Here is a 26,375-nt window from a genome sequence, read left to right as displayed (position 1 = left end):
TCTAAAAAATAAATGCAAACCACATCAAACCAGCATACTTGCCTCTCTCTCAGCTTCTTTCAATATGGCTTCTTTCTCCTTTACTCGTTGCACAAACATCTGCTTCATTTCTTCTTCCTTCCTCTGACGTTCACCATGGAACTCATGTCTTTTGGCTTCATAGGTCTCTTGAAGACTAAAAAGTTATTTGTGTTACTCTCCTGTTAAAAAGTTATATAGGCCGGGTATGGTGGCTCACGCCTGTAATCCTAATACTCTGGGAGGCCAAGGCAGGTGGATCACCTAATGTCAGGAGTTCAAGACCAGCCTGGCCAACATGGTGAAACCCTGTCTCTACAAAAATACAAAAATTTGCTGGGCATGATGGCAGGTGCCTGTAATCCCAGCTACTTGGGAGGCTAAGGTGAAAGAATTGCTTGAACCCAGGAGGCAGAGACTGCAGTGAGCCGAGATCACGCCATTGCACTCCAGCCTGGGTGACAGAGCAAGACTCTGTCTCAAAAATAAAAAAAGTTATATAATTGGCCGTGCCTGGTGACTCATGCCTGTAATCCTAGCACTTTGGGAGGCTGAGGTGGGAGGATCACCTGAGGTAAGGAGTTCAAGACCAGCCTGGCCAATATCGTGAAACCCTGTCTCTATTAAAAATACAAAAAATTAGTCAGGCATGGTGGTGTGCACCTGTAGTCCCAGCTACATGGGAGGCTGAGGCAGGAGAACTGCTTGAGCCCAGGAGGTGGAGGCTGCAGTGAGCCAAGATCCCGCCACTGCATTCCAGCCTGGGCGACAGAGTGAGACTCTGTCTCCAAAAAAAAAAAAAAAAAAAAGTGATATAATAAACTTTAAAAAATACAAGTGCTCACCTAATGACATTAACAGGTTCTTGAAAACTATAACTTTAAGTGAAGCAACATATAATTAAACCAATTTTTACTGTAGGGTAATTGATAGAAATAAGAATTAAGTTCCTATGGCATATTTCTGGTCACAAAAACACTATCAAACTTGTAAGTAAAAACTCAAAACCTTCCTAATATTAAACATAGAAATAAATGTTAGCTATATACACATTTAAGAAAAATTAAAAACAAGTAGGACAATTAATTACCCAATTTTTGGTGCATCAGTGAGTGATGGCAGTCATCGTAGTGGAGGCGAAATCAGGGAATAAGTGTTTGCAAAGGGAAAACTGTAAAGATCATCTCCTACCACAATGTAATTCAAAAACAAATAACAACAAATATGGCAGGCTCACTGACTTCTTTCACACCACATTGCTTACTGTCCTACATTTGTGTACTGTATACTTAACAAATTTTTATGTTACAATAATACGTATTCATTCATTCATTCTCCAACCTGCTTACTCCAGTTCAGGGTCATGGATGGCTGGAGCCTATCCTGGAAGCTAAGTGGAAATCGGCCCTGGACAGCACGCCATTCCGTTGCAGGGCACACTCACACCACCCACACCCAACTCAGATTGGGACAATTTAGACATGCCATGAACTTAACGCTGACAGCTTTGGGATGAAGAACCCAGAGAAAACCTGTAGATACAGGGAGAATGTGCCAACTCTACACAGACAGTGGCCATCACCAGGAATCAATTTTTTTTCTTATCAATGTTATAACAAAATGACATTGAACAAAACATTGTTATTCAAGAACCTGCCATACATCCCATGTTCGGCCTCATATATGTAACAGGTACCAATATCTTTTTACACATGGTAACCCAAAACATGAAATTTCCTATAGCATGAAATATGAAGTCACCTGTGTTAGTGCTGATATGGAGTACTAGAGTCCTGAAGTCTCTGCTTAAGCAACTCCTTTACAAGAAATACCCTCGTTTCAGCCTGAACACATCCCTCTTTCAATCTCACTATGAGTAGAACTGGAATCACTATGTGTAGAAACTTGGAAATCCTGAGTCATCTTTCACTCTTCCCTTACCCTATCTCCCTATCTTATCACCAAGGTCCATTAGTTCAGCTTCTGAAGCTAAGCCTCTTAATATAACCTTCTTTCCATTTCTACAGATTATCTGATTACAGCCGAACCTGATCTTTGTGATTTTCTGCCTTCACTACTGCAACAATCTCCTAATTCATCTCTGAGCTTCTAGTTCCTCTTTCACTTTGTTCTTGTCACTCTCTAGATTTTCCACCAAAAGCACAGATCTCATTATCTTTTCTCACCACATTAAAGTTATGTTATCTATAGAATAAGGTCCCACCTCCTTTAAATTGCACTCAAGAAACTTTGTATCTGGCCTAATTTTACCTTTCCAGATTGATTTCTCACCAAACAATTCTGACACCCTCAGGTTTCAGTCACACCAATGAACAGCCACACCAGTTCACTGTTCCTAGAATGTACCTGGCATTTCAGGCTTCAATTTGTGGCCACTGTCCACTTTCTACCCCCATGCTGCCCTGCTAATCCTCTGCCCCTCAAGGGCAAATTCACATACAACTTCCTCTGTGAAGTCTTCCCCATTCTCCCCTGTTGCAGGCTGAAAGAATGAGGGTCATGATCAACTCAGTATACCACTGGAGGCTTTATAAGTAAAGAGCAAACTGTTCTCACAAATGCAGAATGTTAGCAAACTGACAAACCGCGTCTGCCGTCCAGAAGAAATGCTGAGGGCAGTCACAACCCAGGCACAAGTGTTTCTTGTGACCATCTACAGGGCACATCTGAAGCCTGTTAGCAATAATATGAACCTGTGATCAATTAGGCAGCTGACAAATCATTACCTCTTCCTCCCTGTTCTTTCTACCCAATAAATATGAAGGGCTGAAGAAGATTGGGGTGGCTGCCTTTGCCCACTAGAAGCAGGGTGCTCTCTTCTTCCCCTGGCCCCTTCCTTTAAAACAGTTTAAGTTTTCATTTCTGCATTTGTCCTCCTTCGTTCAGTCCTGTAGTGACTGCCACACTCCCCAGTTAGAATTAACTGTTCCTTCCAAGCACTGCCATGGCATTTATATCCTGCCTACCTCTCCCTTCTCATAGGTCACAAACCTTGAGAACAGAAAATGAATCCTTATTCACCTCTGACTGACTATCCAGCAGAACTCTCTAGACATTTCAGTTTCTTTATCAATGTTCATTCCATGACAAATTTCTGGGAGAGGGGAGGCAGACTGAACCAGCATAACCAGCAAAGAAAGGACTATCCTGGAACTCTACCGGTAGCTGCCCTTTCCTATGTGTAGCATTTTGGAAGTATAATAAACCTTCCTATATGTCAGAAATGCTGAGCCCTTCCATTTGGGCTTGCTATCAGAATATCCCAAAGGTTTGACAGAGAACACAAATTCACTTTCCAGCTGCATTAGTGAGAAATGTCTATTGCTTATAAAAATAAATCAATTTCAAAATATGATGAATTAAGAAATCTTATTAATCTTAAATTTTATAACTGGAGACATCAAGCTTTTAAGTATAGAATTCTGTAAGTTCAAAGAAACACAGAGTAAGAAATACTACACAACAGCTACCATGGCTGAGAGGTGAGTGTGAGGCATGCACAGGAGGGGTTCCAAGAAGAAACAGATCCTAAACACTTGCAGAAACATGTTCTTTAAAAGAAGAGATTACAAATGTGCAAAATACCCTAGACATCATATGTCTCACACCCCAAGGAGGCATTTTACTTAGTACCAGGCTTTTTGCTTGTTTGTTTTGATCTTTTTTTTAAAGAAGCCCCTATATTTATCAGCTACTTTCATCATCTTTAGAAACTTCACTACATTTCACTAGTCCAACATGACTGATAGTCTTTATAGACGAGCTTGATGTAAAAATATCTTGAATTCATAACAAACATAAGATTTTTTAAAACAATGACTTCATTAATCTATACAAGCACTTGAGTTGTTCACAAGGAAAATACACCTACCCGGTGAAGAGAAGAGATCTAACATGTGCTGAGTATCTGCTACTGGCAGGATACTCTTCTGGACTCCTTTATGTTGACTATTTAATTCCCACAGCAACCCTGAAGAACAAGCCCTCACATTCTAAATAAGAAAACTAAAGCACAGAGAGTAATCCGCCCAAAGAAACACAACTGAAAAGTAAAAAGCTGGGATTTGAAGCAGATTAGACTTGTTCCAAAGTTCATATTCCCAACTACCACAAATCGGATTGCCCCAATGTGATGTCTCAGCAGAAGAAAGTGATGGACGGCTTCTGCATATTTTGCATCTTATTGTGCTGCTTTCCAACTTCTGACAATGTAAATTTACAAGGCCAATTTCAAGTAAAGAAACTTGTACTATTTTTCAAAAGGTGGTAAAGAAAGATCTAGAAGAGAATGGTCTATAAAGTTAGTATTCTAAAACTAATGCAATCATTGTTTCTTATAGATTAAATAAAAATAAAAACATTTTTTTGCTATACTATTCCCTTTTCTAGCATAAAAGTAGCTTGCTGTCATAATTTTTTTCTTTTCTTTTCTTTTTTTTTTTTTTGAGATGGGCTCTCACTCTGTCATCCAGGCTGGAGAGCAGTGGTGCAATTATAGCTCACTGTAGCCTCTACCTCCTGGGCTCAGGCAATCATCCTGCCTCTATCACGCAAGTAGCTGGGGCTGTATAAGCATGCCACCACAGCTGGTTAATTTCTGTATTCTTTGTAGAGATGGAGTTTTGTCATGTTACCTAGGCTGGTCTCAAACTCCAAAGATTAAGTGATGCACCTGTCTGGCCTCCCAAAGTGTTGGGATTATAGGCGTAAACCACTGCGTCTGGCCTGTCATGAATATTTAATGCCAACATACTACTATTGTTGCAAATCTCACTGATTTAAAGTTGAAAACCAAAGAGAAAGAAAGAAAAAATCTCAGATGCTCATGTCATCAAGAAAAGTCCTTTCCTTCAATTGGGACATGTTTGTGTTTCAAGTACAGTTCCAATAAGCCTAGTGAACTTTTTCCAAGTCTACTATGGACTACTTGAAGAACTATTTAGTTCTTCAGAGTTCCAAAGACATTAAGTTTTACTAAAATTACATCAAACACTTAAGCAACTCTAAACTACTACGCATAAATCTTCCTTTCAAAGCTATAGGTCCCACAGTACTTCAATGACAGTGATTTTGTGCTAAAAAGTTAAAGGTGATTAACTGTGGGAAAGAGATTAGTTAGGTTAATCTTTATTAAACTTGGGGATTTAAAGAGTTTTATAAAGGCATGTTTCCAATGGTTGAAATAATTAATATAAAATGTTAAGATCAGTAAATTAAACTATAAGACTATAATGCTATTTACGTGGGGCTCGTGACAAGCCTACAATTGGTGCTGGCAGATTAGGATACCCACTATGACTCAGCATACCCATTCAATAAAACGTAAGTGGAAAAACAAACGGAAGTTCTGGCAACAAAGAGGGCCAGGAAGTACAGTGACATAAAGGTCACCCAACAGGTTCGCATCACTTGTCTTTATTGCTAGATAGATGTAATACTGGGGGACAGATTTTACATGCCAAACAAATTACAACAACTACCAAATTAAATGGGAAAAGACTCCCCAGAAAACAGATATAAATTATCTTTTATTTTATTTTTTTGAGATACAGTCTCACTCTGCTGCCCAGGCTGGAGTGCAGTGGTGTGATCTCAGCTCACTCCAGCCTCCACCTCCCAGGTTCAAGCAATTCTCCTGCCTCAGCATCCCACATAGCTGGGATTACAGGTGTCCGCCACCACACCCAGCTAATTTTTGTATTTTTAGTACAGACAGGGTTTTACCATGCTGGCCAGGCTGGTCTTGAACTCCTGACCTCAGGTGATCCACCTGCCTCGGCCTCCCAAAGTACTGAGATTACAGGCATAAGCTACCGTGCCTGGCCAGATATAACTTCTTGAAACTATAAAAAATAAAAGTTTCCTAATACATCAGACTATAATGAGCTATAAAAGCCTTATCAAATCATTTAATCACATACGACAAAGCACCAGAAGAGACATTTTGCGTCAACTTTACCCAAGTGATCCAGAAATACCGTAGAAAGGCCTACTCTCTCAGAAGAAAATACTGAGCCACTGCTCCCACTAGCTCTGTAGCCTGACCTAAACTTACTGAGTTTCTTCCAGCCGCTGCTCCCACCCAGTCCATAGCCTGACATAAGCTGAAGAACCTCCCTTTCTAATTTCCCCTTCTTTGTGTGATCAGTGAGCAGATGCTTCCCAACCTGAAGAAATGCTCAGTAAATGGATGTGATGGGCAATCTATGATTCCTGACTGCCTATCATTGAGCCCTTTCCTCTTGGTACCATTATCCTCATTACCTTTTCGGGGGTTACCTGTCCCCCATGGGATACAGTCTTGTGGGACAATTAATCAGGTTCATACTCACTCCTAAACAAGAGATGGGAACATGAACTACATTGGGCCTACTGGACTTTCTTTCCCTGGATACGAATTGTGAGCAGTGAACAAAAAAGGCTGGCAATGGTTTCAGTTCATTCATTCCACTCCCAGAGCTAGAACGAAAATGGTTTCTTCGTGTTGTAGGCCTTCCCTTCAAATCTGCAAGTCCAGACCTATGGAGCCTTCCAACCCCTGCCGTTTTTCTTTTTTTGTTTTTTTGAGACGGAATCTTGCTGTTACCCAGGCTGGAGTGCAGTGGCATGATCTCGGCTCACTGCAAGTTCCACCTTCTGGGTTCACGCCATTCTCCTGCCTCAGCCTCCCGAGTAGCTGGGACTACATGTGCCCGCCACCATGCCGGCTAATTTTTTGTATTTTTAGTAGAGATGGGGTTTCACCGTGTTAGCCAGGATGGTCTCGATCTCCCGACCTTGTGATCTGCCTGCCTCAGCCTCCCAAAGTGCTGAGATTACAGGCGTGAGCCACTGCGCCCGGCCCCAACCACTGCCTTTTTAAACTGAACACAAAGTGGTCTTCATTATTCTCCAAGAATTGTCAAGGAAGTACCTCTGTACTTATGCAGCATAAACTTGGCCCTCAACTTTGACACAGCAGCACACTCTCTCTTTCTTGATCCCCTCTGTCAAGTTTCAAGACGTGACACTGCTGGTTTTCCTCCTCCTCCCTTCTCATGCTCTCCTATCTGCTCCTCCAGCTGACAAATACTAAAGTGACTCAAGGCTGTTTCCGAGTCAACTTTCTTTCTAGATGTACTTCTCTCTACAGGCAGTCTTATCCCTGGTCACACTCAGAATTAATCATTGAAATGCCCATGACTCTTAAGCGTATTTCTTTGGCCCAGCCCTTCTCTGACCTCCAGAAAGATACCCCAAAGTGTTTACTTGTAATTGTCACTTTGCTGTTTCAGAGGAAACTCAAAGTCAACAGGTCCAAAACTGTGACCTCCATTGTGCCTACCACTGCTGCCTCACACATACATAAAAGCTAGTCCTCCTTCAGCCATACCTATCTAGATGAATGCATTAACCATCCACCTAACCATGAAACCACAAATTCAGGAGACTAGGAGTCTCCTTCTAGCCTCCTGCTTTCTCAGTTTATTGTATCCAAACAACCACTAAGTTCTTCCAATTGTACCTTCTAGTCATCTCTCAAATATGTCCAGCTCTTTATTGTCATTGATCTCACTTTGGTCAAAGAAATGCTCTCCTAACTGGCCTCTCCTAAGCATCTCTGCACACCCCTTCAATACCTCCTTCACATTAGAGCAAAGAATAATTTTTAAAATGCAAATACTATTCCTAAAATAACGTTGCCTTCCCCTTAGGACAAAGATCAAAATCCTCCCCAGGGCCTCCGCAGCTGCTGCCTGCCTGTTCTCTTCTCTCATCTCATGCGAGCCCAGGCCTGCTTCATCTGTCCTGCTGTACTGCGGTGCACTGATCTTCTTCCAGAGTCTTACAGATGCCATTCTCTCTCCATCTTCAGCCCTTTGTCTATGTCTTGCTCTGTTTTCCCCAAGCTATTACAGCTCAAAATAGTCACTGCCTCAAGAAAGTCTTCCCGAATTTTCCAGCTTAAATTTGGGACCCCCCCACCCACACCACCCATTTTACACTGTCTACCTCTCCTTTAGTGCTTATATCACAGCTACAATGTACTGTGCAATTAGGTGTTTAATTTTTGAACTCCCCTACGAGAACGTAAACTCCATGAGAAATAATAGTAATCTCTAGCATTTAGCACAACCTTTTAAAAAACACTTAAGATTTTACCCAGTATTATTCACTGTTGACTCCCAAATTACTATGGCAGCCCTAACTTCTCCCTAGCTCCAGATTCATGTTTGTAATAACCTACTCAAACTCTTCAACTGAATATTTAACAAGCAGCTTAAATGTAACATTTCTAAAACCTCTGAATTACCAATTACACCCCTAAACGCTCCGATTTCCATCCTGCTCAGGTCAATAAAGATCACTACCAGTCACCCCACTTTCTAGGTCAAAATGGTGACTGAGTTATCCTTGATTCCTCTCTTTCCTTCAAATCCCATATCCAAAAATAATTTATCAGTGGGTCCTCCTCTCTTTCCATCCAAAAATAATTTATCAGTGGGTCCTCCTCTCTTTCCTTCAAATCCCATATCCAAAAATAATTTATCAGTGGGTCCTAGTAACTTCAAATTACATATCCTCAGCCAGGTGTGGTGGCTCACGTCTGTAATCCCATCACTTCAGGAACCCAAGGCAGGCAGATCACCTGAGGCCACGAATTCAAGACCAGCCTGGCCAACATGGTAAAACCCTGTCTCTTCTAAAAACACAAAAATTAGCCGGCGGTGGTGGTGCATGCCTGTAGTCCCAGCTACTCAGGAGGCTGAGGCATGAGAATCGCTTGAACCTGGGAGGCAGAGGTTGCAGTGAGCCGAGATCACGCCACTGAACTCCAGCCTGGGCAACACAGCGAGACTCCATCTCAAAAAAAATAATAATAATAAAATTAAATTTAAAAAAATTACATGTCCTAAGCATACTTCTCACCCCTCTGTCACTACCACTCTCTTTCATGCCTCCATCTTCTCATGGCAACCTCCTAACTTGGTCTCCCCACTTCTGCCTGCCTCCCCCCAACTCTCTTCTTCACATAGGGGTCCTCCTCCCACCCCACAATACAGACTCTACACAGACAGGGTCTCTTGTTTGATCCCACAGTGCACATATACCCAATGACTAGCATTTGGCTGAGCAGACAGCAGACAAACTAATTATTTGCTGAATGACTAAGAATTCTGACTGCAGATTTTTAGGCTTCATCCCTGGAAATTCTGACCCTGAATTTCTTAATCATCCACAGGTGACTGATGATAACTCCACCAGACACCCAGGCCCATCTCCTCACAGAGGACTTCAAAGCTGTCCCTGCATGCTCTTACTCAGGACTCCTTCCACCTCAGTGCACAGAGGCCTCTGAAGTGATCCTGACACTTGGAAGAAATGAGAAGAGAGCCTCCTCTGAGAAACACTAGGGAAGCTAACTCAAGATGATTAATCTTTAGTGAAGACAGTATCATGAGAAAATTGTCAGTTTACCAGAATGGCCCACAACCAGAAGCATCCTATGCCTGAATTTGGTGAGGGTGGGTTAAGTACATACAATGCTTTTTTTTTTTTCTTTGAGATGGAGTCTTGCTCTGTCACCCAGGTTGGAGTGCAGTGGCACGATCTTAGTTCACTGTAAACTCTGCCTCCCAGGTTCAAGAGATTCTCCCACCTCAGCCTCCTGAGTAGCTGGTTTTACAGGAGTGCACCACCACACCCAGCTAATTTGTGTAATTTTAGTAGAGACAGGGTTTCACCATGTTGGCCAGGCTGGTCTCGAACTCCTGACCTCAAGTGGTCTGCCCGCCTTGGCCTCCCAAAGTGCTAGGATTACAGGCATAAATCACCACACCTGGCCGTAAGTATACACAATTCTTAATTCACTGTGCTACCAGAAGCGAAAACATTAATTAACTCCATAGACTGAAGAAATTTAAAATTTTAACTTCATCTAAGATTAAGTCTTCCAAAAGCTTATATGCAACAGCAGCACTGATTTGATGCACTCCTCCCTCTTTCTTTTGTGTTTACTCTGGTGCAGGTGCTAAGAACCAGGGAAATAACAAATGCAAACAATGCAATGGAAAAGGAATCCTCAGTCTCATAAGAGAGTTTAAAATAGCATTTGTCCCAAGGATCTCATGCTTTCCTCCATGCAAACACTGTTCTGGAATGCTACATCAAATCGATTTGATTCCGTACACTAAGGATTCGAGTTTCATAAAATCTGGGATACAGCACCATATGAAATTACCAAGGAAGTTTCTACAACTTTTAATGCTTTATATTACTGAGCAAGGAGGTGTTCAGATTCTAAAATTCTTATAACTACGCTGTAATATGGCAAGAAACAATCTAATCTCCGACTCCCTACAAGCACTTTCATTCTTTCTCTATAATATGTTTTGCTGAGCTTCACTCATTCCAAAACTTTTACAGAAGAAAAACCAACAGAAAATGTTTTACTTTATTTTAAATGATTCCTGAGGACTGGTATAGAGGCTCACATTTGTAATCCCAAAGCTTTGGGAGGCTGAGGTAGGAGGATCACTTGAGGCCAGGAGTTTGAGACCAGCCTGGGCAGCATAGTAAGACCCTGTCTCTACAAAAAATAAACAAATAAAAATAAGAAAATGATTTGTGTTCCAACTTACCTTTATGAAAACAGTTAAATATATCATCTGTCTCAGATAAATACAATAATAAATCAAATAATGAGGGTATTTTCCTTCAGTTACTCATGTCAGCATGAACTGAAACAGGGGGCCTCTGTCATACATTCTTCATCATGTTTAACTCTTTCTGAGTCAGACAAGGACTTAAAAAGCAAGACTCTTCAAAAGCAAGAAGGAGTCAAGTGATTCAAGAAGCACAATAATTAGTCATTACCAAATGATTCTATATCGTGGTTTTGGGAGATTCTAAACAACACATGCCCCATCACCCTGGATATATAAAAATATGCAATCCTCTCTAACTTCCTCTTAGGTTGGCTTCCCAAGAACCCAACCCTACCTGACCGGCTTGTTTTCTGGGCCCACATCTGTAAAGCCCATTTCCTCCAGTTTGCAGCGCCTGTAAAGCTCATAGTGCCTGGTATGGGTCTGCTCTCGCAGGTCCTCCATGTTTGTACAAATGAGCATTTCCCGCAGCTTTACAAAGTCACAGTGGTTTTCATTTTCCACTAGCCAAAAAAAAAAAAAAGAAAAGAGCAACACTGGATTTTAATTCCTGGCACACAATTAAGTGTTTGCTGAATGAACAAATAAATGAAAACATGTGAAATAACAAATAGCAAAATGATCAGTTTGTTTAATTGCTACGATTATTTTATACAGGTAACTAAGGAAGAAACTCTTGCAGTGTAAACACTGTATCATAGGCAAGGTGAATTAACAGACCAGGAGATTTACTTTAAATTTAGTAGCCAATGGACCACCAGGAAATAGCAAAAAAGACACAACTTATTGTTAACCAACTGTTCTAGTTATTTCACACGAATATTTTGTTAGCAGTTTACAAACTATCCTGAAGACATTTCACGTAATGTTTAAAAAGAGTATATAATATTAGTTCACCAAAACTTCAAAGTAGTAAATTCTACAAACTCAAGAATACTATCCATCCATGCTATAATTATCAAATTCATTTTATACAACACATTTATGATCCTGTGTTAGACACTATTCAAAATTAGTGAACACACTTACATGATCCTTCTTCTATGTTTACGGTGACTAGAGGACTACAAATAAATATGTGTTATTGTGACCAACACTCTTTGGTATAATTATTACTTTTATATATATATATATTTTTGAGACGGAGTCTGGCTCTGTAGCCCAGGCTAGAGTGCAGTGGCCGGATCTCAGCTCACTGCAAGCTCCGCCTCCTGGGTTCACGCCATTCTCCGGCCTCAGCCTCCCGAGTAGCTGGGACTACAGGCGCCCGCCACCTCGCCCGGGTAGTTTTTTTTTTTTTTTTTTTTTTTGTATTTCTTAGTAGAGACGGGGTTTCACCGTGTTAGCCAGGATGGTCTCGATCTCCTGACCTCGTGATCCACCCATCTCGGCCTCCCAAAGTGCTGGGATTACAGGCTTGAGCCACTGCGCCCGGCCTATATTTTTTATAAAATTAAAAATGTTACATTTTCTCAATATTTTTCACTAATTATAAAATTTATCAATTAAGAAAAAAAATCCGCATTTGGAAATCTATACTAGTAAGGGTAATCTATTCACCATTAATTAGCACTATAAGTAAATGAACCATACAGTACTACTTACTTACTCATTATAATGTCAGATAAATAATCTAAATGTCAAGTGGATTTAACTTTTTAAGTTGGCTGACTGGTTTATTCTGGAAATAGCTGGCAATACTTTGATCAGCAAAAATAAATAAATTTATAAGATGGTTGACCGTCCTCATAGTTAAGTGGTAATTAGTGATGTTTTATGTCTGAACACTAGTTTCTACATTCACATTTGGGTCAGAGTGCCCCACTGTTGTTTCCCACCTACTGACAGGGTACCGCGGGGAGGTAATGTGTGTGTGGCATAATGAGAAGGTGGAGGCTCTACATGGCCTCCAGACTTTGGCTAAAATAGTACACAGCCAACTCCTCTGACAACCAATCACATCCAAACTAAGCATCACCCCAAAGAAGGCATGAAAGGCAGCTTTGAGATTACTAGATACATATTTCTAGTCATCCTTTGTCTCATTTACCTTGTACAACACCCCAAGGGTACTGGCGAGCTTTGACCATCTTGTTTCCAACTTTCACCTCATCCATACTTCCCACAACAGCAAATGGCAACTGTCCCTGAAAAAGAATATCAAACACATCTCATACCAGTGTGATAACTGACTAGATAAAAGACATTTTATGTAAGAGAGAAGAGAATAATTTATTAAATAAACCTATTAAAATCAAATGGTCAGCTATGCCTCAGATTTTAAAACCTGTCAGTGAATATGTGCTAACTGTTCTACAAGAGTCATCTTTGAGCCCCATAAAGAAAAGTATTTACATGCAAGGCATTATGCTATTGGGAATACACACAAACAAAAAAAATCTTATTTATTTTTATTTTTATTTTTTTGAGACAGTCTTGCTCTGTCGCCCAAGCTGAAGTGCAGTGACATGATCTCAGCTCACTGCAGCCTCCACCTCCTGGGTTTCAGTGATTCTCCTTCCTCAGCCTCCCGAGTAGCTGGGATTACAGTTGCTCGCCACAACACCCAGCTAATTTTTGTATTTTTAGTAGAGACGGGGTTTCACCATGTTGGCCAGGCTTGTCTCAAACTCCTGACTTCAGGTGATCCACCTGTCTTGGGATTATAGGTGTCAGCCACCACACCTGGCCGAAAAACAATTTTCCCCTAAATGACAAAGATAATGTTGAGGAAATTACACATACACACACCCACAGTATACATATTGTGTATGTAACTATACAATAGTGTATTCCTATTCTGTGTGTACAGTGTGTGTGTATAGATATGATACTAATATAAAGTAGTATACAAAGTCCCAAATTAATGTCAATATAGTAAATGTCCTAGAAATTGAGAGGAGTGAGAGATCACTGGGAGCAGGAAGATACAAACTAAGCCAGATCAAGAAGAACAAGATTTAGATGGATGAGCAAAGTGGCAAGAAATGGCTTAGAAAAGGAAAAGATTCTGAACAAAACGTAATAGCTAGGTTCAGGGGCAGGGAGCAGACTGGTCTGTCTGAAGTTGAGGATTAATACAGGGGAAAAGTCTAATGTAAAAAGTATTAATTACTATGTTTAATATTTTTAAATTGACATATTTAGTTTCTTAATGGTGGCTTTCTGAATATTCTAGGTGAGCACAAGAAATAAAATTAGATGTAAAGACAATTTAACATACAGGAATTAAGATCACCTCATTTACATTAGTTTTTTTATAGACTTAGTTTAGGTACATTAATATAAAAGTGGTATGAAAAATCAGAAAAGGAAAATAGAAGAAATGGAATGAACAATTATTCAAAGTCACTGGTAGGCGCTTAACAAAGGTGACATCATTCATCCCTCACAACCACCCTTAAGATGGGCAGTATTAACCTAACTTTGTAGATATGTTAAGTCTCAGGGAGGTTAGTAACTCCAATGAACATATGGCCAAGCCTGTCGGATTTCAAAACCCATGATCCTACAAAATATAACCAGGTGCTTTAAAAATGTGTTAGCTTCAAGAAAGTAAAATAAAGAACTTAGTAACCTTCCATTGTATTAAACTAAAAGTTACGTGAATGTAACTTGGCACTATAAGAGAGAAGGAGCATAAATACTAGCTTTAAGAGGCCTCCTTAAAGATTTTAAGATTCTACAGCATGCAAAGAGAGGCTGTAAAATCTTCTCGTGTTTATAAAGACAAGGTAGGAAGGTGTCATCTTTCTAAGGCAATTACATACGGTTCCACAAAAGGTATATCCCAGTCTCACAAATGTATCACTTTATTTTGGTGAAAGCAGGGTGAAAGAAAAATATGCTTAAAAATAAATTCTCCTTATACTTTTTCCAATTTAAAAAATAAAACAATTTCTCATACTAGACTTTTTGAAAATTCACCTTGTTTGAAGTCTTTTTGGAAGACACAAGTGAAAGTATATTAGTAGCAATATTACTCACAAATTAGTTTTATTTTCACATGGAAAACAGAATTAACATTCAATCAGGAGCTCACATTCATCGCAGCATTGACCTTAGCGATAGTGTCATCATCCGTTGGGAACTGGTATATCTGGACGCCATTGCTGACCAATTCACTCATGAGCTTGATCTTAAACTTCTGTAATTCAGTTTTAGAAACCGTATCTGCTTTGGCAATCACTGGTATAATGTTTACCTATTAAGAATAAAGAAAAACAAAATCTTATTGAGGATTTTTTTTTAATCCTGCAGCTGTTTTTTCACTCAAAACCGTTCATTCTTTTCCCTAAACCTAGATTGGAGGGCTGGCAAACTACGGTCCATCTTGCTGTTGATTTTTATACATAAAGATTTACAGGAACACTGCCACATCCATTTACTTGTGTACTGTCTACAGTTGCATTCACACTACAACAGCAGAGATGAGTTACTGCTGCCAGAAACCACAGGGCCCGTGAAGCCCGGTGTATTCACAGCCTGGCCCTCTGCAGAAAAGGTATGCCAACCCGGACCTAGATGGCCACTCTCCTGTATATATACACCCCTTACACGCTCATTCCTACAGATGCTGGCCACACAATCTTTTTTTTTTTTTTTTTTTGAGATGGAGTCTCGCTCTAATCCAGGCTGGTGTGCAGTGATGCAATCTCAACTCACTGCAACCACTGTGTTCCGGGTTCAAGCGATGCTCTTCCCTCAACCTCCCAAGTAGCTGGGATTACAGGCACCTCAATCAATGCTTTCAGAAAGCAGAACTCTTGTAAGATTAATCTTTCATTTGAGTTTAGGTTTAGAAATCTCACATTTTCTTTTCTCTCAAAATCTTGCAATTTCATCAAACACTTAAAAAGTAAAATGTGATAAAAGGTAAACTGAACTGGCTCCTTAATTCACTAAGAATTTTTATTTTTTAGTAATCTAAGCACTAAGTAACCAGGGTGATTGATCCCTCAGCAAAACTAAAAGACAGGTGAAGCTTCTCTTTCTGCCTCTTGTTTCAGGACTGACTCCAAGCCTACCTATGCCCCATTGTCACAGACTTACTTAGACAGCAGAGGAAGGAAACCGTATGTACTAATACCAATTAAAAGTGTTCATGATGCAAAGGAATAACTTTCTCAATATTATTTAAAGTCCTATCACTGACAGAGGGGAAGAGATATGGGGCTGTGAAGACCAAATAACTTGTAAATTTAGTTCTATAAGATTAATATCCCCACAAAAGACTGATAGCTCCACAAATTTGTGACTGGTGGTTCTTAAGTTTTTTAGTTTGGTTTTCATCAAAAACCTCAGGCTAATCAGTCATATGTATCAAGAGAGTAAAACCACAATGTAATTTTCAGATTAAAAGTAAAAAATTGGCTGGGCATGGTGGCTCACGCCTGTAATTCCAGCACTTTGGGAGACTGAGGCAGGTGGATCACCTGAGGTCGGGAGTTCGAGACCAGCCTGACCAACATGGAGAAACACCATCTCTACTAAAAACACAAAAAAATTAGGTGGGCATGGTGGTGCATGCCTGTAATCCCAGCTACTTGGTAGGCTGCGGCAGGAGAATCGCTTGAACCCAGGAGGCAGAGGCTGCAGTGAGCCGAGATCACGTCATTGCATTCCACACTTCAGCCTGGGCAACAAGAGTGAAGAAAATGTGGCACATATACACCATGGAATACTATGCAACCATAAAAAAGGATGAGTTCATGTCCTTTGTAGGGACACAGATGCAGCTGGAAGCCATCATTCTCAGCAAACTATCACAAGAACGGAAAACCAAACATCGCATGTTCTCACTTATGGGTGGGAATCGATCAATGAGAACACTTGGACACAGGAAGGGGAACATCATCCACTGGGGCCTGTTGTGGGGTGGGGGAGCGGGGAGGGATAGCATTAGGAGATATACCTAATGCAAACGACGAGTTAATGGGTGCAGCACACCAACATGGCACATGTATACATATGTAACAAACCTGCACATTGTGTACATGTACCCTAGAACTTAAAGTATAATAAAAAATAAATTGAAAAGAGGAAAAAATTATAATTCCTATTCTATTCTTAATTTTTTCTCTTCTCAAATTTCACATTGATGCCAAGTATATATCTGAATGTATCAGTCTTCCATATGCTCCAAAGGAGAGAAATTTTTTCTATCTATGAAATTAATGGCAGAAAACTTTCTAGCAATCCTAAGTAAACAACTTTCCTGTTAAATTAGTCAAAGTACATAAACATTTTGATGCCAGGTCCTTAGTTTCAATATTATATACTTAGGTATTCAACGAATTATGCCAAGTTAATAACTTAGAATTGCTTGCACAATAAACTGCAGTAGACTGAATACTAAACATCAATGTTTACATGACTATTAGAGGGAGGGAAAGTAACAGATACTGCCCAAAGAGGGTCACTTGCCACCAATGGCATAAGAGAAGATAACTTTCCACATCAAGCAGTTGAGTGTTCTGATTTTGAGGAACAGAAGACAACTATCCGGAGGCAGCCTGGGGAGTGGAGAGATGAGGTCAGCAAGCACACCTCTCATCTTTATGTAGTGCCCTTGTGTAAGTTAGAATTTCCCTACACCCACCAGCTGCCCCTACAAAAAATCTGTGTATTGCTATTTAAAATGGGCCAAATCAAGCAATTTAAGCATATCCTGGTTTTTCCTTTAAACTTATAACAAAACTTAGGTGTTAACTTCCTGTCTAGTTTGTACAATAGAAAGATAAACGCAGGATTTTGATAAGGGAGTCCCAATTTTAGAATTCGTCTCTCATCAACTGAATAAGGCAGAAGTGAGTAGTGACAATCTTTAAATGAGTGCATGATACCCGTGACCTTTACTGTTACCACAAAAGATTTCATTTTGGTTTGAATGAAATAAGGTATTGGTCAAAAGGTAATATTGTAATGCTCATCAATGTCTTTACAGCTGCCCCCCTCATCATCTGTGGGTTCTGCATCCACAGATTCAACCGAGGATCAAAAATATTAGGGGAAATTTTTTTTTAATGACAATACAATAAAAATTATACAAATTTAAAAATACAGTATAGAAACTATTCACATAGCATTTACATTGTATTAGATTTTTTTTTTTTTTTTTTCAAGATGGAGTCTAGCTGTAGCCCAGGCTGGAGTGCTGTCGCGTGATCTTGGCTCACTGCAACCTCCGCCTCCCAGGTTCAAATGATTCTCCTGCCTCAGCCTCCCGAGTAGCTGGGATTTCAGGTGCCTGCTACCATGCCCAGCTAACTTTTTGTATTTTTATTTATTTATTTTTTTTTTGAGACGGAGTCTCGCTCTGTCGCCCAGGCTGGAGTGCAGTGGCGCGATCCCGGCTCACTGCAAGCTCCGCCTCCTGGGTTCACGCCATTCTCCTGCCTCAGCCTTCCCAGTAGCTGGGACTACAGGCGCCCGCCACCTTGCCCGGCTAATTTTTTGTATTTTTAGTAGAGACCGGGTTTCACCGTGTTAGCCAGGATGGTCTCATCTCCTGACCTCATGATCCGCCCGCCTCGGCCTCCCAAAGTGCTGGGATTACAAGCATGGGCCACCACACCTGGCCTGTAGTAGGTATTATAATGAGTAATCTAGAGATTATGTAAACTATATGCAAGGATACAAGTAGGTTATATACAGTCATGTGCTACTTAACCATGGTGACATGGTTTGGATTTGTGTCTTCGCCCAAAATCTCATGTAAAATTGTAATCCCCAGTGTTGGAGGGGTCTGGTGAGAGGGAACTGGATCATGGGGACAGAGTTGCCCCTTGCTGTTCTTGTGGTAGTGAGCAAGTTCTCACGAGATCTGGTTGTTCAAAAGTGTGTAGCACCTCCCCCTGCTCTCTATTCCTCCTTCTCAGGTCACATAAGATACGCCTGCTTTCCCTTCACCTTCCGCCATGGTTTTAAGTTTCCTGAGGCCTCCCCAGCCAGGCTTCTTGTACAGCCTAAGGAACTGTAAGTTAATTAAACCTCTTTTCTTCATAAATTACCCAGTCTCAGATAGTTCTTTATAGCAATGCAAGAACGGACTAATACACATGTTGATAGGAATGTGAATATGACCTTAGGTGATTTTGATGCTGTGTGAACATCACAGAGTATACTCACACAAACCTTGATGTTATAGCCTATAACACACCTAGGCTGTATGGTATGGCTCACTGTTTCTAGACTAGAAGCCTGTATAGCACGTAACTACACTGGATACTGTAGACTAACTATAATACAATGGTAAGTATGTGTATATGTAGGCAACTATAATACAATGGTATGTGTATATCTAAACATATCTAAATGCAGAAACATATAATACAGTACAGTAAAAATAAGGTATAATCTTATGGGACCACTATTCTATATTTGGTCCCTTGCTGACTAAAATATAGTTTTGCACTGCAAGACTGTCCTACACTATTTTATATAAGGAATTTCAGCATCCTCAGGGTATTGAAACCAATCCCCCTTGGATACCGAGGGATGACTAGGAAGCATCTAGAATTAGTTATTACAAGAGTTTGCAGGTTGAACTGCTGATTCAAGGTGCACTGCCTCTGAACAAGTGCTCATTAGCTCTTCCATTTATTCCTGAAAATCCACTAAGGGAATACATCAATATAAATTGCTCCTGGCTAACACTTCTTAAAGACTTCTGATGACTCAAAGGTGGGTGGGTTGGCCAGTACCTCGAATACCAATACGTAAATATCCTCAATAAACTGTGCCTGTTAATTTTTAAATAAGTTTTAAATAACAATAAATAACAGAGGTCCTTCATATATGCCAGGCATTGTGCTAAATGCTTTGTAATGTTCATCTCAGCTAATCTCCCCAAAAGTCTTAGAGTGAGCTCTCTCTAGCGCTTTTTTTTTTTTTTTGAGATGGAGTTTCGCTGTGTTGCCCAGGCTGGAGTGCAGTGGCGTGAATTCAGCTCATTGCAAGTTCCACCTTCCGGGTTCACCCCATTCTTCTGCCTCAGCCGCCCGAGTAGCTGGGACTACAGGCGCACGCCACCACACCCTGCTGATTTTTTTTTTGTATTTTTAGTGAGACAGAGTTTCACCGTGTTAGCCAGGATGGTCTCGATATCCTAACCTCGTGATTCGCCCACCTCAGCCTCCCAAAGTGCTGGGATTACAAGCATGAGCCACCGCGCCTGGCCTCTAGCACTATTTTACACATGAAAAATTGAATCCGAGTTCATCCAGGGCCACATAGCCGCTAAGTGGCGGGGCTGAAGCAGAATCCAGGCAGTTCAGCATGATGGCCATGTCCTAACCCCTCTTGACTGCCTGTTTTATACCCGGACGGGGAGACCTCAGCTAACTTTTAAGACAACCTTCTTTTTTTTTTTTTTTTTTCAGATGGAGTTTTGCTCTGTTGCCCAGGCTGGAGTGCAGTGGTGCAATCTCGGCTTACTACAATCTCCACCTCCCAGGTTCAAGCGATTCTCCTGCCTCAGTCTCCCGAGTAGCTAGGGCTACAGGCGTGTGCCATCATGCCCGGCTAATTTTTGTGTTTTTAGTAGAGACAGGGTTTCACTATGTTGGCCAGGCTGGTCTCAAACTCCTGACCTTGTGATCCGCCCGCCTTGGCCTCCCAAAGTGCTGGGATTACAGGCATGAGCCACCATGTCCGGCCCAACAACCTTCTTACGTAAAATAAGAGGCAGATAGTTTACAGGGTAGTTTACACTTTTATCATAAAAAATAAAGAATATATTTAAGTCACCAAAGTTGGAAAAGATTAGATAATATATACTTACACAGTATACTAAAGCAAACTTCTATGGCAGATAGGCTCTTACTGAGCATGCCTATTTGCTAAACCCTCTATTTACATGGATCAATTTAATTAATTTTCATATCTGCCTCTTGAGGTAGTTCTTCTCCCTAGTTTTTATTTAAAAGTGGAGGACACTGAAAATCACTTAAGTTCACTGAGGCTCAGAGGGCTAAAGAAACGTGCAAGATCAGACAGCTAGTAAATGACAGAGCCAATATTTAGAGCCATCCTCCACTGACACCAGCTTCTACAACTCTTTATACAAACTACCTCATGTTGCTCCACTTTAGCTAAGACAAAACTGCACACTCTTGTTTTTATGTTCCTTTAACAAATATGAATTTCCACATAATCAGACTCAACTATGAAAACAACTGGTTAAATGGTTAGAACATCTGATCACATGTGATCAGGTGAACAGACTGTCATATAAGCTACATCAATTTTTGCTAAAACCAGGGGACCAAGTGACTAGTCAAAAGTAAATCGACCGATGTGCCAAAGCTTCACTAGGCAGGCCTTCAGGCTTTCCATACAGGTTTCTGCAGAGAAAGCAGCAGCATCCAGAACCTTGGATTTTGAATTCAACTTACACAGTTAGTAACTAGGATCATGAAAGCTTCATTTCGCATACCATTTGAGATTATGGAAAATTCTAATGTTTCTTTAATATAAGATTACTGTCTTTAGCCATCTTTTAAACAAATATAAAAATCTGAAGTGAGTTAGTTTATGAATTTTTCTATAGCTCCCCCAAATTTATATATAGCTCCTTGACTCGGAAATTCAAAAATAGGTTTTCTCTGTATGGTCCAAATTAAAATCTATTTTACGACAATATCTAATGAAACATTAGACCTTCATCCTTGTTAATGAAGTTCTTCTCACTTAATAGTTTCATAAAGTAAAATTAGTATCAACTAAATTCTGCATTAAAAATGTAGAGAATACCCATGTTCTGGCATGCAATTTAATCACTAAAAAGGGAACTACAATTTTATTGCAATATTCCTTCTTTGCATCTCATCTTCCAAATTGAATTTCTCTGAAAAAATAAGCTAGATGGAAATATAAAATGTTTTAAAGATTTCCAGGCACTGGGCATGGTGGCTCATGCCTGTAGTTCTAGCATTTGAAGAGACCAAGGAAGGAAAATCACTTAAGTCCAGGAGTTTGAGACCAACTGGGCAACATAGCAAGACACCCAACTCTATAAAAAAAAAAATTAAAAAGTTAGCTGGTGTGGTAGTACATGCCTACAGTCCCAGCTACCTGGGAGGCAGAGGCAGGAGGATCATTTGAGCCCATCAGTTTGAGGCTGCAGTGAGTCACGATCTCACAACTACCTCCAGCCTGGGTGACAGAGTGACTCTATCTCTAAAAAAAATAATAATTAAAAAAAGATGCACAGGATAAAAGTTACAATACATACCCATATTGTAAAAATATTTTAATAGTTCAAAATAAATATGAAAGTATGGTAAGGTGATTCCTTTCCCCAACTCACCTTGCTGTCAAGGTTCTTCATGGTTAAGAGATCAAGTGTCTTCAGAGAGTGGCCTGTCGGTGAAATGAAGTAGAGGCACACATGGATGCGAGAATCATGGTAGGTAAAGAGAGAACGCTTAATCTTCAGCTCTTCTTGGAGATAGGCCTCAAACTGAGCATCTATGTAGTCAACTATTGGTTGGTAGCTGAAAAATTATTTAAATGTTTAATACAACATTATTAGTGCTACCTTAAGATATCTGTGCAACTCTTAGAAGTTTGAGGTCTATATTTTCATTGATTAATAAACAGTTAATATCTATGCTGAACAGATAACTGTAGTGATAAAAAAAATGTACAGAACATGCACAAAAGCTATACAAATGCTTCTCAACTTACAATGATGTTACATCATGATAAATCCATCACATAAGCTGAAAATATTAGCTGAAATGCATTTAATATCCGAATAAACCTATCATAAAGTTGAGAAATCATTAAGTCAAACTCTCCTAAATTCAGTATCATTTGTACTTCCAAAACCGTTAGGGCAATCTGTGCTTGAAACGGTATTGAATTTACATTGATTCATTCTCACAGTCATTCACACGCTGGGTCCCTTTCTGACATAGCTTCCCACACTTACCAGACTGCTGAAAGAGGCTGGCAGCAGTCTAATTTGTAATCAAACTGGTACATGGCTTATTATTTAACTAATTGAGAAAATGCATAGGTATCAATACTCAAAAGATACTTAAGTCAAAGTCCATGACTCCTTGCCTCTTAGATTTATAAGGCACGAAAAGCATAAGTAAAGAAGAAAGGCATACATCAGCTGAAAGTATCTAACTAGCAATGCTAGCATGTTTTTATTTTCATTTGATTATAAATAAAAGAAAGGCCAATTATATCCTCTGCTCAGATAACTCCTCCCTGGAAATGCAGTCTTCCTTCTGGCTGACTCACGTTATTCAGCCTTCAAGATGCAAATCAATCACAGTGCATGTGCAGAGCAGTGTGCTAATGCTGTTCCAAGAACAGTCTGTGAGCATTCCAAGTTCTGATATGTTAAACCACTGCCTTTGCAACTTACTTTTCTACTCTTAACTATTCTCATTAAACAAATCTGGGTTTCCAAGTGAAAATAACAGCAAACAGTTCCCATGTCAAATTCCCTGGAAACCTTTGTAATATCCTTCTAGCCCTATAATGAACCAGTACCTTGAGCAGCTGAGGTACTTAATAAATGTGTACAGAATTAAATTCTTCTATAAAGTTGCCTGACCTTCTAGTCCTTGAGGATCATCACTTCTTTTAAAATTATAGAATACACATTGTTCTCCCTATGCAAATGGTAAACAATGTGAGGACTGAGACAGTATCTTATATATCTGTGTTTTCCACTACAACTAGCATAGGCTAGGCTCAATGGCTCACATCTGTAATCCCAATGGTTTGGGAGACCAAGGCAGGAGGATCACTTGAGGCCAGGAGTTCAAGAACAGCCTGGGCAACAACACAGCAAGACCCCCTAAAAAATTTTAAAAATCAGCCAGGCATTGTGAGGTGCCTATAGTCCTAGCTACTTGGGAGGCTGAGACGGGAGATCCCTTAAGCCCAGAAATTCAAAGCTGCAGTGAGCTGTGATTGTGCCACTGCACACCAGCCTAGGTGACAAAGCAAGATTCTGTTTTAAATGAATTTTTTAAAAAAATTCATTTAAACACAGGGTCTTGCTGTGTTGCCCGGGCTGGTCTTGAACTCCTAGCCTGAAGCAATCAACCTGCCTTGGCCTCCTAAAGCACTGGGATGACAGGCATGAGCCACCACATCCAGCCTCAAAAAATGATATTTTTTTAACAAGTAAATAAATTAAATAAATAGCATAAAACCTTGAACATTACAAGAATTCAATTCATCATCAGAGTGATTATTATAACAACAGTAAGTGATCCTTCAGAAAGTGGTCTAAATGTGACCCAATAGGATTCGCTTCCCAAAACAATAAAATGGGAAAAATTAATCTGTTAAGTATATATTTCAAATAAACATTCCAAAGAAGCTTTTATTAATGACCTGAAATAGGTCAGTAAGAGGACCTATTATATGACCTAAATAAATAACCATAAATGTACCTCTATCTGAATGTTTTGTCTTATGCTATTCAAGAATGAAAACTGTAAAGATTTTCTGCTAAATAAATAATATGCCATTCTTTCATAATCTGGACAAAAAGATAAAAAATATGAATCAGAGAGATTAAAAGACACAAGATATAATGAGAAGATCTAACACACATTTCATCAAAGTTTTCAAAGAAAAAGGGGCAGAGGCAATATTTACAGAAGAAATGTCTGAGATTTTTTAAAAAGAACTGACGGACACTATTCAGAATCAAGAACTCAAACATATCACAAGCAGCGTAAATTAGAAATAATAAAAACCCAGATACAGCATAGCAAAATTGGAGAACAATAAAAACAAAGATCTTAAAAGCACTGGAGGAAAAACAGGAGAGAACCCTTAAGGGTGACTCCTTAATAGCAAAGATGGAAGCCAGGAGAGAGTGGAATGATATTTCCAATGCAAGAAAGAAAATAACTGGCAACCCAGAAATGTATATCCAACTAAAATTTCAAGTATGTGAGTAAAACAGAAATTTTTGGTTAATAAATGGTAATAAACATATACTGGTCATATAATAATACCTTGTATAGTTAAAAAATAGAGAACTCGGCCAGGCATGGTTGCTCACTGTAATTCTAGCACTTTGGGAGGCCAAAGTTGGAGGATTACCTGAGGTCAGGAGTTCAAGACAGCCTGGCCAACATGGTGAAACCCTGTCACTGCAAAAATACAAAAATTAGCCAAGCATGATGGCGGGTGCCTGTAATCCCAGGTACTCAGGAGGCTGAGGCAGGAGAACTGCTGGAGTGCAGGAGGTAGAAGTTGCAGTGAGCCAAGATCGCTTCATTGTACTCTAGCCTGGGTGACAGAGTGAGACTCCACCTCAAAAATTAAAAAAAAAAAAAAAAAAAAGAAAAAGAGAGAGAGAACTTGGTCAGATAGTGGCTCATGCCTGCAATCCCAGCACTTTGGGAGGCCAAGGCAAGAAGATTGCTTGAGGCCAGGAGTTTGAAATCAGCCTGGCCAACATGGCAAAATCCCATCTCCACTGAAAATACAAAAATTAGCTGGTGGGGTGGCGTGTGCCTGCAGTCCCAGCTACACAGGAGGCTGAGGCTTAAGAATCACTTGAACCCAGGAGGGGGAGGCTACAGTAAGCCGAGATCGCACCACTGCACTTCAGCCTGGGTAATGGAGTGAGACTTTGTCTCAAAAAAATAAAATAAAATAAAAAGAGAGAGAGAGAGAGAGTGAGTGTTAGTATATAATAGCAATCAGGAGAAGGGATTAACAAAATTTAACTGTTCTAAATTTAATTTCATTGTCTATTTGTATTATCAAGGAGAAGTATAAACACTCATCTTCAACCTTAAGTGAAAGATTATATGTGATAATGTGTAAGAGAACAGGACCCCTACGTTTTACCATAAACAAAAATTAACTCAAGATGGATTAAAGACTTAAATGTAAGATCTCAAACAATAAGAATCCTGGGAGAAACCCTAGAAAACACCATGCTGGACACTGGCCTTGGAAAAGAATTTACGATTAAGTCCTCAAAAGCAAAGGCAACAAAAACAAAAATTGTCGAGTGGGACCTAATTACACTAAAGAGCTTCTACATAGCAAAACAAACCATCATCAGAGTAAACACACAACCTACACAATGGGAGAAAATTTTTACAAACTATACATCCAACTATAGTCTAGCAGCCAGAATCTGTAAGAAACTAACAATTAAACAAGGAAAAAACAACCCCATTAAAAAGTGGCCAAAAGACATGGACATACAAGCAGCAACAAACATGAAAAAATGCTCAACATAACTCATCAGAGAAATGCAAATCAAAACCACAATGACATACCATCTTACAACAGTCAGAATGGCTATTATGAAAAAGTCAAAACACAACAGATACTGGCGAGACTGTAGAGAAAAGGAAATGCTTGTACCCTGTTGGTGGGAATGTAAATTAATGCAGCCACTGTGGAAAGCAGTTTGGAGATTTCTCGAAGAACTTAAAACAGAACTATGATTCGACCCCGCTATTCCAACTTAGAATATATCCAAAAGAAAATACATCGTTCTACCAAAAAGACACATGTACTTGTATGTTCATCATAGTTCTGTTCACAATAGCAAAGACATGGAATCAACCTAGCTGCCCATTAACGTGGACTGGATAAAGCAAATGTGGTACACACATACCATGGACTCCTACACAGCCATAAAAAAGAACAAAATCAAGTCTTTTGTAGCAACATGAT

At 39.8% G+C, this 26,375-nt stretch overlaps 1 protein-coding gene across 8 annotated transcripts in view; it reads right to left on the bottom strand.

The window, feature by feature from the left end:
- SEPTIN10 (septin 10) overlaps positions 1-26,375 on the bottom strand; it is a 70,194-nt gene that overhangs the window by 10,202 nt on the left and 33,617 nt on the right. For all 8 annotated transcript variants that reach the window (XM_003909108.5, XM_003909109.5, XM_017947842.3 and 5 more), the window contains exons 5-9: positions 22,000-22,186; positions 14,731-14,892; positions 12,739-12,835; positions 11,023-11,191; positions 43-175 (exon numbers count right to left, since the gene is read on the bottom strand). In XM_003909108.5, coding sequence (XP_003909157.1) covers positions 43-175; positions 11,023-11,191; positions 12,739-12,835; positions 14,731-14,892; positions 22,000-22,186 — 748 coding nt within the window. The remainder of the gene's footprint in view (positions 1-42; positions 176-11,022; positions 11,192-12,738; positions 12,836-14,730; positions 14,893-21,999; positions 22,187-26,375) is intronic.

Source organism: Papio anubis, chromosome 14, assembly GCF_008728515.1.
Source record: "Papio anubis isolate 15944 chromosome 14, Panubis1.0, whole genome shotgun sequence".
NCBI classification, from domain to species: Eukaryota; Metazoa; Chordata; class Mammalia; order Primates; family Cercopithecidae; genus Papio; species Papio anubis.
The sequence above is the reverse complement of the archived record's forward strand: the minus strand, read 5'-3'. Positions and strand labels throughout refer to the sequence as shown.